Source organism: Podarcis bocagei, assembly GCF_964188305.1.
Source record: "Podarcis bocagei genome assembly, chromosome: 2".
In the NCBI taxonomy this organism is placed as follows: domain Eukaryota; kingdom Metazoa; phylum Chordata; class Lepidosauria; order Squamata; family Lacertidae; genus Podarcis; species Podarcis bocagei.
The window spans coordinates 6,921,370-6,938,478 of NC_138126.1; the positions used below are offsets into that span (position 1 = coordinate 6,921,370).

The 17,109-nt window shown below is 45.6% G+C and overlaps 1 protein-coding gene across 1 annotated transcript in view; it reads right to left on the minus strand.

Annotated features, from left to right (window-relative positions):
- Positions 1-465: 465 nt before the first annotated feature.
- LOC308578849 (vomeronasal type-2 receptor 26-like) overlaps positions 466-17,109 on the minus strand; it is a gene marked incomplete at both ends in the record, with an annotated part of 112,972 nt that continues 96,328 nt past the window's right edge. Inside the window, one exon of the mRNA XM_081179428.1 lies at positions 466-1,376. Within this exon, the coding sequence (XP_081035554.1) occupies positions 466-1,376 (911 nt within the window). The remainder of the gene's footprint in view (positions 1,377-17,109) is intronic.

Consider the following 17,109-nt stretch of genomic DNA (forward strand, 5'->3'; position numbering starts at 1 on the left):
TGGTGAGCCTGCCCTGTACAGAAACAACCGTAGCCAAGACGTAAAGACCAGCAGCTGCCAATGGCCAGTTTGATGGATGACACTGCAAAAAACAAGCACTTCCAAAACATGAAGTACAAAAGGTCTGTGACGAGTGGTGAGTTATTATGCATTGATTTTTATTGTTACCAACATTCTTATTTTGACAGGCCTACTCAGATGTTTATAAAGCTTTATGAGTTTTAATTTGTCTTAGTTTATTCTATTGTGGTTTTGCCATTTGTTAAATAAAAGGATAATTTTATTGCTTTATCCTTTGGGAAACTGTTTGGAGGGTTTTTTCCTACCATGAAGTGGAGCGTAAATTTTATGAAATTAATGAATTAATTAAATGTGATTTGCCATGTGTGAAGCTACATTTAAATGAGAAGTACTGCAGTTCCATTACTGCTGCACTGCAGTTGAACTATAAAATCATATTTTAAGTCAGATGCCATCTTTAGTTTTTGTTGTCAGGTGCTCCTTTGTATTCAGACCAGGCCTGAGTAATATAATGTAGCACTTGGGAATGAAGATGCAGCCCAGAAGCCCAGCACTGGAGGCCAACATAGAGAAGACCTGCACGGCTACCATGTCTTTCCCCTTGGTGCTCAGGTAAGTGGGTACAAAGGACACCCAAACACTGCAGAAGACCAGCATGCTGAAGGTGATCAGCTTGGCTTCATTGAAGGACCCTGGAAGCTTCCTGGCCAGGAAAGCCAGTGTGAAGCAGATGGCAGCCAGGAAGCCCATGTAGCCGAGGGCACCATAAAACATGGCAACAGACCCTTCGTTGCATTGCAGGATGATCTCTCCAGGCTGGGAGCGCATGTCAGAGTGTGGGAATGGGGGAGACACCCCCAGCCAGGTGCTGCAGATGATAACTTGAACACCAGAACAGGAAATGATAATGGAGTTGGCCAGACTCTTCCCCAGCCATCTCCTCACCTTGCTCCCGGGTTTTGTGGCCATGAAGGCCAGCACCACAGTGATGGTTTTAGCCAATACAGAAGACACAGCAACTGAGAAGATTATGCTGAAGGCCGTTTGTCGGAGAAGGCAGGTCAATTTCCTTGGCCGGCCAAGGAAGAGGAAGGAGGACAAAAAGGAGATCAAGAGAGAGTTGAGGAGGATGTAGGAGACGTCACAATTGTTGGCTTTGACAATGGGAGTTTCCTGGAATCTAATGAAGATTCCTAACACAAAGCTTGTGATTAAAAATAAGAAGAGGGCAATGGAAACCAAGAGGATCCCCAACTTGTCTTCATATTCTAGGAAGCTGATAATCTTGGGGACACACTGATCTTGGTTCTTGCTTGGATGCTCATCTTCTGGACATTTGTTGCAATGGTCTGCATCTGCAATGATAAAGAGTTACTTCACTGTCCTATGATTTTTGTTCCATGTATCATACAGGTCTTTGTATTAGTCTCAATTCTTCAAGATGCCATAATAAATTGGGTGGCAGCTTATACCAGAGACCTAGAATGTCTTAAATCATCCTATTGAGACTCCTGGCTTCACTCTGTCTACCCTTTTGGGTCAGCCTCTTCTAGTTGGTGGTAATCAACACTAGTATGAATATCTCATTGATAATTATTCGGTATGTACAGTACCTCTTTATATATTTTATTTTACTGTATAACATTCATGCAGGTTGCTCAATTTTGTTGTCATTCATTGCTAGCAATGCCTTCTATTCCATATATACATTATTTTGAAGTGGCGTATTAGCATATTTTGAGTGACATTGTAATTAATTATATATCCACTACCAGTTATTAGCCAGCGTGTTGCATTTGCATTGATTGTTACATTTTGCAACACAGGGGGTTGTGTTTGTCTTCTAGTTGGTGGGACATACCTTGTTCTGAAAGGGCTTCCTTTCCCTCTGGAATTCCTTACCTTCCTGGGTGGAGATGGTCCCATAGGGACATTGAGCACACGCATAGCAGCAAAGCGGCTTCCCTACTTCAATCACTTTGACGTATCCAGAAGAGCAGCTTTTGCTGCACCTTGAATGTGGAAGTGTCTAACCATAAGATGAATGAATATCAAATAAAAAGTGTTAGGGATGGGTCAATAAGCCACAGAACTGAGTAATAGGCAAAGAAAATACACAATCACTCCTCATTTTACTAGAAAACTGCTCTACCTTCTGCCCCACAGAAAAGGGTCCTTGTAGATTAGACCAGAGACCCATTACAGTGGTGCCTCGCAAGACGAAATTAATTCGTTCCGCAATTCTCTTCGTCTTGCGGGTTTTTCGTCTTGCGATGCACGGTTTCCCATAGGAATGCATTGAAAATCAATTAATGCGTTCCTAGGGAAACCGCCTTCAGACCAGGTCCGGGGACAGTCTGTCCCCGGACCTCTTCTGAAGGCTGGGGGGGGGGACAAGGGCTTTTCTTCCCACCCCCAGCATTTTTAAAAACCCTGGGACAGCGGAGGACTTCTCCGCTGTCCGGGCGATCTTAAAATGCTGGCGGGCGGCATTTTAAAATCGCCCCGGACAGCGGAGGACTTCTCCGCTGTCCGGGGCGATTTAAAAGCCCCTGGGAAGGCAGGCAGGGGGGAGCAAAGACTTTCGCCCCCTGCCCGCCTTCAGAAGGTGTTCCCACCCCCCCGCCCGGCTTCGCAGCAGCGCTACGAAGCCCGGCAGCTGGGGCAGCTGTTCCCGCCCCCCTCCCCCCTTCGGAACATCGTTCCGAAGTGGGGCGGCTGGGGCAGCTGTTCCCGCCCCACCTCCCCACTTCGGAACAGCGTTCGGAAGTGGGGCGGATGGGGCAGCTGTTCCCGCCCCACCTCCCCCCTTCGGAACATCGTTCCGAAGTGGGGCGGCTGGGGCAGCTGTTCCCGCCCCACCTCCCCCCTTCGGAACATCGTTCCGAAGTGGGGCGGACGGGGCAGATGTTCCCGCCCCCCCTCCCCCCTTCGGAACATCGTTCCGAAGTGGGGCGGCTGGGGCAGCTGTTCCCGCCCCACCTCCCCCCTTCGGAACATCGTTCCGAAGTGGGGCGGCTGGGGCAGCTGTTCCCGCCCCACCTCCCCCCTTCGGAACAGCGTTCCGAAGTGGGGCGGCTGGGGCAGATGTTCCCGCCCCACGTCCCCCCTTCGGAACATCGTTCCGAAGTGGGGCGGCTGGGGCAGCTGTTCCCGCCCCACCTCCCCCCTTCGGAACAGCGTTCCGAAGTGGGGCGGATGGGGCAGCTGTTCCCGCCCCCCTCCCCCCTTCGGAACATCGTTCCGAAGTGGGGCGGATGGGGCAGCTGTTCCCGCCCCCCCTCCCCCCTTCGGAACATCGTTCCGAAGTGGGGCGGATGGGGCAGCTGTTCCCGCCCCCCCTCCCCCCTTCGGAACATCGTTCCGAAGTGGGGCGGCTGGGGCAGCTGTTCCCGCCCCACCTCCCCCCTTCGGAACATCGTTCCGAAGTGGGGCGGCTGGGGCAGCTGTTCCCGCCCCACCTCCCCCCTTCGGAACATCGTTCCGAAGTGGGGCGGCTGGGGCAGCTGTTCCCGCCCCACCTCCCCACTTCGGAACAGCGTTCCGAAGTGGGGCGGATGGGGCAGCTGTTCCCGCCCCACCTCCCCCCTTCGGAACATCGTTCCGAAGTGGGGCGGATGGGGCAGCTGTTCCCGCCCCCCCTCCCCCCTTCGGAACATCGTTCCGAAGTGGGGCGGCTGGGGCAGATGTTCCCGCCCCACCTCCCCCCTTCGGAACATCGTTCCGAAGTGGGGCGGATGGGGCAGCTGTTCCCGCCCCCCCTCCCCCCCTTCGGAACATCGTTCCGAAGTGGGGCGGCTGGGGCAGATGTTCCCGCCCCACCTCCCCACTTCGGAACATCGTTTTAAAATGCTGGGGGTCGGCAGCGAACGCTCCCGACCCCCAGCATTTTAAAACCTCCCCGGGACAGAGACTTCTCTGCTGTCCCTTGGAGATTTTAAAATGCTGGGGGTCGGCAGCGAACGCTTCGCTCCCGCCCGCCAGCATTTTAAGATCGCCCGGGGCAGGTGGGGGGAAGGCAGGCGGGGGGGAGCAAAGACTTTTGCCCCCCGCCGGCCTTCAGAAGAGGTCCTCTTCTGAAGGCCGGCTGTGGGCGAAAGTCTTTGCTCCCGACCGCCAGCATTTCCCTATGGGCTTTCGTCTTGCGATGCAAGCCCATAGGGAAATTCGTCTTGCGAAGCGCCTCCAAAACAGAAAACCCTTTCGTCTTGCGGGTTTTCCGTCTTGCGAGGCATTCGTCTTGCGGGGTACCACTGTATTTTCTCAGAATGGGAAACCACCTATCATTGATCTGTTGTAAATGCATTCTCTAAACTGATATCAGCATCTAGTCCAATCTGGGGGCAAATTAAGCAGTTGAGATGGATGCAAAGCTTCACTGCCACATGGAAGATGGAGCAAGGTTGTTTTCTCCTGCTCCAGTTACAAGGAAGGAGATTCCAATTAAACACCAGAAAGAACTTTCTGGTCTCCCTCGGGAGGTTCTGGACTCTTTCCCTGGCAGTTTTAAAGCAGAATTTCGATGGGCATCTGTCATGGATGCTTTAGCTGAGATTCCTGCATTGCAGAGAGTTGGACTAGGTGACCCTTAGGATCCCTTCCAGCTGTGCAATACTATGATTCTATGAAATGCCTTAGGATGAGAAGAGCCTTAATATTTACTGCAGTAGGGTGAGGGGCTCACTGGGTGTTTCTGCAAATAACACCCACTTAGTGAAGAAGAGGAGGAGGAGGAGGAGTTTGAATTTGATATCCCGCCTCTCACTCCCTTTAAGGAGTCTCAAAGCGGCTAACATTCTCCTTTCCCTTCCTCCCCCACAACAAACACTCTGTGAGGTGAGTGGGGCTGAGAGACTTCAGAGAAGTGTGACTGGCCCAAGGTCACCCAGCAGCTGCATGTGGAGGAGCTGAGACGCGAACCCGGTTCCCCAGATTATGAGACCACCGCTCTTAACCACTACACCACACTGGCTCTCTGTTCTAGTGTTCTGAAGTGCTTTTGAATTATGGTGCTGGAGGAGACTCTTGAGAGTCCCTTGGACTGCAAGAAGATCAAACCTCTCCATTCTGAAGGAAATGAAATAATGAAATACTACTAATAACTACAATAATAAATTCCACCTGCACAAGTTCCCCATCTCTACATACAAAGAAAACAAAAGCCAAATGAATGGAAAGCATTGTTTCTGCTTACTTACACCCTTTATCAGTAGGAGTTACTGGTTGACTTCTATTATGCAAGCCTGGACAGTGTGTTGGGAGGTCCTGGGACGCCTAGAGCACAAGAATACCCCCCTCAGCCTCATTGGTATGGTCCAAAGGAAAGGAGAACAATATTTATGGGCACTAGGGTGGATGCAGGAGTTGGCAGAAGGAGGAACGCAAGATGCCCCCTAACCTGCTTTGGGACTCCAGATTTGTGTAGGGTTTACTCCTTAGCCTTTCCTTCTCCTGAAGATGCCTTACAGGGCAGCAGTTATGGGTTGTTCCTCAGGGTTTACTCCTGAAACATTTCTCACCAATGTGCATGGCTGCAAGGCTGCATCCAAGCTTCCCTTCTCCTAGAAGGGCTGGCTTCAGGGGCGTCTTGCCCATAGAGGAAAGTGGTGTGGGGCAGCAGGGCGTCAAGGAAGAGGTGGAGGTTGTTTGGGCCTCCCGGCATCACCTTGCTCCCCTCACCTGTCTCGCTGAATTAGCACCGCGCCCGAAGCCTCCATCTCTTCCCCGCCGGCTAGTTTCTCAGGTTGCAAAAACCCTATCCAGCTTTCATTTCCCTCTATAGCACATGCAGTAACCACCTTCTTGACCATTGGACCCACTATTGGTCTCACCCGCTCAATCCTCCAGAGCCTGGTTTTTTGTATACAGAGGAAGTCCCTAACTCACCAAGAGCTTGAGACCCATCAGCCCCCCTCACCTGGTTTAGTCAAAGCCATGTCTCAGAGTGTGGCTTCTGTCACATGCTGACAGCTTCTAGGAGCCACGATGGAGAGCTGAGGATCAAAGGTGGACAAAATACCTTCCGTAACACCCCATACATCCCTGTGCATTCTACCCTTATACAATTTGTGTACATACTGTCCCTAACATTGACTGTCTCTTAAATACAGCATTCCAACTTTATGACATCCCCCAAAACCAACTGGAAAACCCCCCAAAACCAACTGGAATCAAATTGAGTAGTGAGACAAAATGTCTGTCCGTTACTGAAGCAAATCCAATTTTGTGAGGCTTCTGGCAGAGGTCAAAGTTTTGTCAGAGGACCCCCACACTTTCTGGTGGTTCCTCCTTGCTGCCCACAGAGAGATCCAGCCTTCTCAGCTGGAGTTGGAGCCTTCTCACCTCTTCCTCTGTCCCTGCTGAGTCTTGAAGATGCCCATCAACAGTTAGCAGCACCTAGAAAGCAGACTGCACAGGCACAAGGTCTCCTGGCCATAGGATTCTACACTTGGTTGAGATGGGCTCTCTTTTCATTTTTATCTCAGCATTTATATACTGCCATTTCTCAAAAGCTGCCAGGCCAGCTTTCAATACAGTAAAACAAAACAAAACAGTTTTTAAAAATGATACAAAAGAACTGAATATAGTATAAAACACCATACAGAATACAGGCAGGATATCTGATGTTTCCCTGTCACTGCAGCTTCACCCTTTCTTAAGAGAAATCCAGTTTTCAAATGGCTCCATCGATGGACTGCATTTGGATGAAAATGGGAAGCTGCCAGCTGAGTTTGATATTGAGAACTGGGTGATGTTTCCCAATAAGTCTCGTGTCAGAGTGAAAATAGGGAATATACAGAGAAAGGCATCTGCTGATATCAACTTCACCATTAGCCCAGAAGCCATTGTGTGGCCAAAACGGTTTAACCAGGTAAGGGACACTTGATCCCATGATTGGGCAAAAAACAAATCAGGAAGCATTTTTTAAAAAATAATAAAATTAAAAAATTATCCAGTAGCACCTTAGCGACCAATTAAGTTTGCTCTGGGTATAAGCTTTCGTGTGCATGCACACTTCAGCTTATACCCAGAACAAACTTAGTTGGTCTCTAAGGTGCTACTGGACATTTTTTTGATTTTATTTATTTATTTCGACTGCGTCAGACCAACACAGCTACTTACCTGAATTTAGAATCATTTTTTTTAAGCTAGCATCTTCAGTAGCTGGTATGTTTTATTGCCTGTTTAATTGCTGTTGTTTTGTTGTTGCTGCTGTTCAGAGATTGTTCCTGTTTTTTTTTGCCTTAAATATACTTATCTGGGATATGAATGTTGAAGGAAACACACCAAAGAGATTCCCCTGCCATGTTGTTCTGCAACAGAACTGCTCTTGTGAACAAAGGGTTCGGAGCCAGTGGAACCAGAGATCCAGTTGGTTTGTTTCCAAACTCTATGAATAACCTCTATAGACACAAAAATTCCTAACAATTCCCCCTTGATGTTCCCTTTTCTCTTTATGGCTAGACTGTGCCTTTCTCTAGGTGTACCAAAATCTGTCTACCTGGATACACCAAAGTGGTTCAAGAAGGAAAGCCGATTTGCTGCTATTCTTGTGCTCCATGTGCAGAAGGGACAATCTCTACTTGTGAAGGTGGGTGACTCCAAGTTAGAAGGAGAATAGGAATAGGAATCTCTGGCCAAAAAGTGGAGAGCGAAGTGGAGAACTTTGGATGCACTGCCCACAATGCATTTATTTGGGATATTAAACGGTGCGCTCAGTGAGTAAAGAACCAAAACCACACAAAAAGAAAATGAGGTTTTTTAAAAATATATATATTAAAAATACAATAGTAAATGTTCACTTAGTGAAAGCACAATACAAAATAAAATAAATCATATTAAAATTATTACATGGAAGAAATACAAGAAATACAAAAATGTTTGTGCTACCTATTTAAAGACATATGTACAAACTTAATAGTGAGCAATTATACTTCTAACAAATTTTCTCTAATGCAGCTAACTGAAATGTTGCTGAAGATGTTGGATAAATATTACTTATATAAAAGTAAATAACTGCAAATAGGTCAGAAGTGTAAAAGGGGGGGAACCCCAATTGATATGGGCCCCAGAAGACAAAATATGAACGGTAAAAGCTCAAGGTAAAGAGGCATGTCGTTGGTATTTGGTGAAAGGTGTACAATGTCGACACCAGACACATGTCTGTGGAGGTGAGAGTTTCTAAGCTATTCCTATATCCCAAGGTTGTTTGGGTGATAAAAAGCAAGGAAACCCTCTCTCTCCTTTAAGGAAAGTCAGGATGCTATGGTAAACATTGAAAAAGGAAATAAACAAACTTTTGCCTCTCCCTCCCTACAATGCCTCCTTCCCTGATCACCCTTGCATCAGAATTATTCTTCCTGGTATTATAGAATACAGATGGTAATTCATATGGATGATGTTTGGACACTCTTTTCTCCTTCTCCTTAGATGCAGATCATTGCATCAAATGTCCAGAAGATCAACATCCAAATAAAGACCGAGATCAATGTATCTCTGCACGTCTGCAAGGAATCATAAAACCCACTGACAAATACCCCTTCCTCTTGGTTCATGTGGAAACCAATGACACTGCAAGCAATAGCCTCCAGAAGATCAAAAGAGACTACGAGGCTCTGGGCAGGAAATTGAAGCAATTAAATGCACAAATTGTCATCTCATCTGTCCTCCCAGTTGAACAACGTGGCCCAGGGAGAGAAGGAAAAATAGTGGAAGTGAACAGCTGGCTTCGCAAATGGTGTAAACAGGAACGGTTTGGATTCTTAGATCACGGACTGCAGTTTCTTGAAGATGGACTTCTGGCAAGCGATGGGCTGCACCTCACAATGGTTGGGAGGAACGTTTTTGCCAAAAATCTCAGAAACCTCATCAGGAGGGCTTTAAACTGACTAATGTGGGGGAGGGAGACAGTGCTCCTGAAGGTAGGAGTCTATCAACTGATGAAGATGATCATCCAAATGTCATAGACCAAATGGAGCAAACAGCACACAGACCTAGTGGTGGGAGGAAAAAATCCTTAAATAAGAGACACGGGGGAATGATTAATGGACTTCAATGTCTGTACACTAATGCGCAAAGCATGGGAAATAAACAAGATGAGCTTGAGCTCTTGGTACAGCAAACTAAATATGACATAATAGGCATCACTGAAACCTGGTGGGATAAGTCCCACGATTGGAATGTAATAATGGGGGGATACAATCTATTTCAGAGAAACAGACCAGACAAGAAAGGAGGAGGAGTGGCGTTATATGTCAGGGATGTGTATACCTGTGAAGAGATCCAAGATTTAGAACCTCAAAGCCAAAGTGAGAGCATTTGGGTCAAAATTAAGGGAGAGAAGAATAACAGAGACCTCATTGTGGGAGTTTACTATAGATCCCCAAGCCAAACGGAGGACATAGATGATGCCTTCCTGGAACAGATGGCCAAGTATGCAAAAGGAAGGGAGATAGTAGTAATGGGGGACTTCAATTACCCAGACATTTGTTGGATGTCAAACTCAGCCAAGAGCATAAGGTCAAACAGATTCCTCACTGGCCTTGCAGACAACTTCATTGTTCAGAAAGTGGGAGAAGCAACAAGAGGAACAGCCATTTTAGATCTGGTCCTAACCAATGTTGATGACCTGATTAGTGGGGTAGAAGAGGAAGGATCATTAGGCGCGAGTGATCATGCTCTTCTGAAGTTTACTATACAGCGGAAAGGAGCAGCCAAGCATACTAGGACTCAATTTCTTGACTTTAAGAAAGCCGACTTCATAAAACTTAGGGAAGTGCTGGGTGAGATCCCATGGACAGTAATACTAAAAGGAAAGGGAGTTCATGATGGCTGGGAGTTTGTTAAGAGGGAGATAGTAAAAGCACAACTTCAGGCAATACCAATGAGACGGAAACATGGAAGGTGCCTAAAGAAGCCAGGGTGGCTATCTAAAGAACTTTTAACTGAGTTAAGATTAAAAAAGGATGTGTACAAAAAATGGAAAAGGGGGGAAACCACCAAAGAGGAATTCAAACAAATAGCCAGCACATGTAGACACAAAGTCAGAAGAGCTAAAGCACAGAATGAACTCAGGCTTGCTAGAGAGGTTAAAAGCAACAAAAAAGGCTTCTATGGGTATGTTCGTAGCAAAAGGAAGAACAAAGAAACAGTGGGGTCACTCAGAGGAGAAGATGGTGAAATGCAAACAGGGGACACAGAAAGGGCTGAACTCCTCAATGCCTTCTTTGCCTCAGTCTTCTCCGATAAGGAAAACAATGCCCGACCTGAAGAATTTGGAGCAAATGATTCAGCAAAGGAAACACAGCCCAGAATAACTAAGGAGATAGTACAAGAATACTTGGCCAGTTTAGATGTATTCAAGTCTCCAGGGCCAGATGAACTGCATCCAAGAGTATTAAAAGAACTGGCAGATGTGATCTCAGAACCACTGGCAGTCATCTTTGAGAATTCCTGGAGAACAGGCGAAGTCCCGGCAGACTGGAGGAGGGCAAATGTTGTCCCTATTTTCAAAAAGGGGGAAAGAGAGGACCCAAATAATTACCGCCCAGTCAGTCTGACATCAATACCAGGGAAGATTCTGGAGCAGATCATTAAGAAAAAAGTCTGTGCGCACCTAGAAAGGAATGCTGTGATCACCAATAGTCAGCATGGATTTCTGAAAAATAAGTCATGTCAGACTAACCTGATCTCGTTTTTTGACAGAATTACAAGCCTGGTAGATGAAGGGAACGCAGTGGATGTAGCCTACCTTGATTTCAGCAAGGCATTTGACAAGGTGCCCCATGATATTCTTGTAAAGAAACTGGTAAAATGCAGTCTTGACTATTCTACCACTCAGTGGATTTGTAACTGGCTGACTGACCGAACCCAAAGAGTGCTCATCAATGGTTCCTCTTCATCCTGGAGAAGAGTGACTAGTGGGGTGCCACAGGGTTCTGTCTTGGGCCCGGTCTTATTCAACATCTTTATCAACGACTTGGATGATGGACTCAAGGGCATCCTGATCAAATTTGCAGATGACACCAAACTGGGAGGGGTGGCTAACACCCCAGAGGACAGGATCACACTTCAAAACGACCTTGACAGATTAGAGAACTGGGCCAAAACAAACAAGGTGAATTTTAACAGGGAGAAATGTAAAGTATTGCACTTGGGCAAAAAAAATGAGAGGCACAAATACAAGATGGGTGACACTTGGCTTGAGAGCAGTACATGTGAAAAGGATCTAGGAGTCTTGGTTGACCACAAACTTGACATGAGCCAACAGTGTGACGCGGCAGCTAAAAAAGCCAATGCAATTCTGGGCTGCATCAATAGGAGTATAGCATCTAGATCAAGGGAAGTAATAGTGCCACTGTATTCTGCTCTGGTCAGACCTCACCTGGAGTACTGTGTCCAGTTCTGGGCACCACAATTCAAGAAGGACACTGACAAACTGGAACGTGTCCAGAGGAGGGCAACCAAAATGGTCAAAGGCCTGGAAACGATGCCTTATGAGGAACGGCTAAGGGAGCTGGGCATGTTTAGCCTGGAGAAGAGGAGGTTAAGGGGTGATATGATAGCCATGTTCAAATATATAAAAGGATGTCACAAAGAGGAGGGAGAAAGGTTGTTTTCTGCTGCTCCAGAGAAGCGGACACGGAGCAATGGATCCAAACTACAAGAAAGAAGATTCCACCTAAACATTAGGAAGAACTTCCTGACAGTAAGAGCTGTTCGGCAGTGGAATTTGCTGCCAAGGAGTGTGGTGGAGTCTCCTACTTTGGAGGTCTTTAAGCAGAGGCTTGACAGCCATATGTCAGGAGTGCTCTGATGGTGTTTCCTGCTTGGCAGGGGGTTGGACTCGATGGCCCTTGTGGTCTCTTCCAACTCTATGATTCTATGATTCTATGATTCTATGATTCTATCCACAAGATTATCACCTTCCTGGCTTATGAAGACTACTTGGGAATCGTTTTAGCTTTCCTTTCCCTATTCCTGTCTTTAACAACAGGCTTTGCCTTAGGAATCTTCATTAAATACAAGGAAACACCCATAGTCAAAGCCAACAACAGGGACCTCTCTTACATCCTCCTCATTTCTCTCCTGCTTTCCTTTTTGTCTTCCTTCCTGTTCATTGGAGAGCCAAATAAAGCGACTTGCCTTCTCCGGCAAACAGCTTTCAGCATCATCTTCTCCACTGCAGTTTCTTCTGTGTTGGCAAAAACCATCGCTGTGGTGCTGGCCTTTCTTGCTACTAAGCCAGGAAACAGAGTCAGGAGATGGCTGGGGAAAAGTCTGATGAACTCCATTGTCATTTCCTGTTCCAGTGTCCAAGTGGTTATCTGCACCATCTGGCTAGGGATCTCTTCTCCATTCCCAGAGTCTGACATGCACTCCCAGGCTGGACAGATCATTGTGCAATGTAATGAAGGGTCTGTTGCTATGTTTTACAGTGCCCTGGGCTACATGGGCTTCCTGGCTGCCATCTGCTTCGTGGTGGCTTTCCTAGCCAGGAAGCTGCCTGGGGCCTTCAATGAGGCCAAGCTGATCACCTTCAGCATGCTAGTCTTCTGCAGTGTGTGGGTGTCCTTTGTGCCCACCTACCTGAGCAGCAAGGGGAAACACATGGTAGCCGTGCAGGTCTTCTCTATTTTAGCGTCCAGTGCTGGGCTTCTTGGTTGTATCTTCCTCCCTAAGTGCTACATTATTGTACTGAGGCCTGATCTGAATACAAAGGAGCACCTAACAACTCAAATTAAAGATGCCATATGATTCTCTAAGGGCTCAGCTACACAGCTGCAAATAAAACATTTTATTTATTTATTTTTGAATTTTATTTGTTTATTAAAGTTCTTATGTTTCATCGGTAAATTTTATCACATTACATCACAAGGCTTATTGTACTATAATTTTCAACATGTATACAAAGTTTATATACTAAAAGAAGAAGAAGAAAAACAAGGACAAAAAACTATTCCAAAATCATATCTGTACCAACACATTGGACTTCCTGTCTATCCCTTTGTATATTCCTTTTTTTACAAATGAATGTACTCTTATTATTGTATATTTCTTTACATTTTATCTAATACATTCCTATATCAATATGTCCCCTTGGTCTCATTTCTCAACTCAGTCTCTCTCCAACGTCTATTGAATGCTAGCATAGATAGTGACCCTTTACTGTATTTTTGAACATATATCTTATATCTATCCCACTTTTCCGTAAATTTTTGTTTTGAGTTGCCTCTCAGGCTATTTGTCAACTGCACCATTTCAGCAAATTCTTGTAGCTTGTTACGCCAATCCATGCTACATTATTGTACTGAGGCCTGATCTGAATACAAAGGAGCAACTAACAACAAAAATTAAATATGTCATGTGATTCTCTAAGGACTCAGCTAAATAGCCGCAAATAAAACATTTTAAGTGTGTTGTAAAGTGCATTTTACAAATGTGACACCAGATGACAACAGCGAGCTATGCAAAATTCAATGTATTTTTCAAAAGGTTTTTTTAAAAAAGCATTTTACAGCATTTTGTATATGTGTGTAGATTTCACCTATGTAGGAGCGTCTCCATCGTTCAGCCCGGACACTGAGATCCAGCACCGAGGGCCTTCTGGCGGTTCCCTCATTGCGAGAAGTAAGGTTACAGGGAACCAGGCAGAGGGCCTTCTCGGTAGTGGCGCCTGCCCTGTGGAACGCCCTCCCGGCAGATGTCAAAGCAATAAACAACTATTTTACTTTTAAAAGTCATCTGAAGGCAGCCCTCTTTAGGGAAGTTTTTATTGTTTGAAGCTGTACTGTTTTTAATATTCAGTTGGAAGCCGCCCAGAGTGGCTGGGGAAACCCAGCCAGATGGGTGGGGTATAAATAATAATTAATAATAATAATAATAATAATGACCAAAAGTTATTTTACGAACCAACTATTATTATTATTATTATTCTTTTCAATTTTGATATTTGATGTCCCGCATGACAGTTATGAAAGCTACACACTGATCATGTGACTGCAGCTTCTTCAATGTAATTTTCTCTTCCTTTCCCGTAAATAATGAATGATGAAAATGTTTTTGTTAACGTTGGGGTGTGTGCAGTGTGCAGTCAGCCTGCCAGTGGATTGCGTAATTGAAGCCACAACTTTGCTTGTAGAAGAAAATATACAACATGGTTCTTTTAGCATCCCAAGAGCCCAAGGAAGGTCAGTGGCCGCGGACCTGTTTTGTCTATAGTGGTCCATTTCAAGTAAGACCTGCTCACCTCTCACTCAAGAACTGCCTTGGGCAGGGAAGGTGGTGTTGCAGAGGCTCCCCCTAACACTTCCTCCCTCTTAGTTGGAGTGCTAATTTGGCATCTACCAGGCTCCACTAAGCTCCAATCTTGGTTGAAGGGTCTGTGTTTATTGCTGGAGCCTGAATGAAGTGTCTGGGTGGCTGGTGTTACTCTTTGATTTATATGCAGATTTGTAATGTTTTTGTCTCATTGATGCACTTTAAACCAATCTATTCCACCTTTTATGCTCGCCAGCATTTCTTGTATATCTTCTTTGCTTTATTTTTGCAGTTTCTTTTATTTCTTTTTTCTAAAGATCAGTTAATACCTGTGTACTGGGAATCTGTTTCTATGAACCTGCACAATCTGATGCTGAACCAAGAAGGCATCTCTCAACTCCATAAGAAAGATCTATTTTCCTGCAGTACCCTATGCCTTGTTAGCCAGAATTCCCTTTAAGTTCAATGGGACACACAGAACCTGGACTTACTTACCTGGGAGTAAGCCCCATTGGGCCATATGCCTCAATGAAACAGTTCATAATTCTTAACGATGTAACGGTGGGTTGGTTTTTGTGGGGATCAGAGGCTTGCATGTCTCTGAACAGGGCTGGATTTTATGTTTGATGAGGCCCCAAGCTACTGAAGATAATGGGGCCCTTTATATGTTCAGCTGTCCTTTGTCAACAACAAATTGTTGCTGGTTTTTGTGTTGAATATAGGCTATACTGCAATTTATGGACCTAATAGGTACATACACAACACAAAACACTGTTGCTGTATGTAGGCTTTATATTATTTGTTTTTTATCCAATATTTTGGAAATGAACATGCAGTTTTCCCCCCTTTAACATTTTGGGGCCCCCAAGACAGAGGGGCCCTAAGCTATGGCTTGTTTAGCTTATACGTAAATCTGGCACTGTTTCTGAATACCGTTTGTTGCAGAACAAGACCACCAAAGGGCTCTTATCCCCATGCCCTGCTTGTGAGCTTCCCAAAGATCAGACACTTCAATATATGGGTTGCTGGACTAGATGGGACTTGGTCTCATTTGGCTGCAGAGCTTTCCGAATGCTGTTGAGTCCAAACCTGCACACCCACACCAAACTTTGGCACATCACCTGTGATTTCTTGTAAACATGTTTTTTTCCCCAGCTCTGCACCTGCCACCCAAGCTGCACATTGACTCCAGGTGGTTGCAGTGGTCAAATGTATTCTCTTTCTAATTATCAAAATCATAGCTATTTATTCTTGCCAAGATCAAGATATATTTCTGGAGGTTGCCAAGACAGCGCAATCAAGGACAGCAGGAGGTTATATCTAGCTCTGTGCCTGGGGAGAAAGGCTGATGCAGAGAATAGCTGATATGTCAGAGACAGTCTGAATGAACAGCTGAGGCAAACCTAAATGTTACCCATACTGGGGAAGTCACTGCAGCTTTGCTCTTGCAAGAGCTGTTGACTTCTGATTATCTGGCTGGGGAGGAGAGAGGAGCAGCCACAAGAGAAGTGTAGGAGGTACAGGTAAAATGACTTCCCTCCTGCTTCTCCTGCTCATGCCGCATGGAGACTGCAAAAATCAAGGAAAAAGTTGTATCTTTAAGATCTGGGAAGAAAGTAGAACACAAAATTACTACCAGCCCGGAGACTTCCTAATTACTGGGATCATATCTCCAAGTAGATTACTTCAAGAAGACCCATACATTTTTTCCCAGACTCCCTCAAAGAGGCTTGCATGGTAAGTAATTAGATGCCACTGGATGTCATGCTTCTCCAACACCACTTCAATAGTTAATGTTTAATTAATCATAATAAAGCAATTTTCCACTTTGAAGGTTGTGTGCCTCTCTGTTTTCTTTCTTTTTTTGCAGTGGAATGTGCAAATTTGTCATTTTTAATTTGATGTTTTATTGCAGTTTTTTACCTAGGTTCTACTGGCACATCTTGTCCTTCTTGTTCTCCATTCAGGAGATCAACCAGAATTCCAGGTTCTTACCCAACATCTCCTTGGGCTACAACCTCTTTGAGAACTTTTTGGATGCAAGGATGACTTCTGCTGCCATGCTAGACCTGCTTGCAGGGGGACAAAGCAATATTCCAAACTATAAATGTGGAGAATGGAATAACCTGCTGTCTGTTCTTGAAGGGGGTAATTCTGCCATCTCGAAAGAGATTTCAGCCATGTCTGGCATCTACAAAATCCCACAGGTATGAAGGATAGGGATAAGAAGAGTCAGAGGAGAAATTCAGCTTTATGAAATTCCACTTTCTTTCCAGGGGAGGTAATAAGGGAAATAAAAAAGTCAGCAAACCCTTAGCAATAGTAGATCTTTCTTCCAGCATCCACTAATCTGGCAGTCTCCAAATATTTCAGACTAAAACTGCAATCCCCTTCATGGATCACTGCCTTGCCGTGGCGAAAGGGCTAGAATAACTCAGAGAAGCTATGAGCTATGCCTTGCAGGGCCACCCAAGATGGACAGGTCATAGTGGAGAGTTTTGACCAAACGTGATCCACCTGGAGCAGGAACCGGCAAGCCACTCCAGTATCCCTGCCAAGAAAACTCCATGGACAAAGACAACAGGCATATAAAAGTTATGATGCTGGAAGATGCCCCTCAGGTCGGAAGGCGTCCAACATGCTACTGAGGAAGAGTGGAGGACAAGTACAAGTAGATTCAGAGCTGATGAAGCGGCTGGGCCAAAGCCGAAAGGACGCTCAGTTGCGGATATGAATGGAAGCGAAAGGAAAGTCCAATGCTGTAAAGAAAAATATTGCATAGGAACCTGGAATGTAAGAACCATGAACCTTGGTAAGTTGGATGTGGTC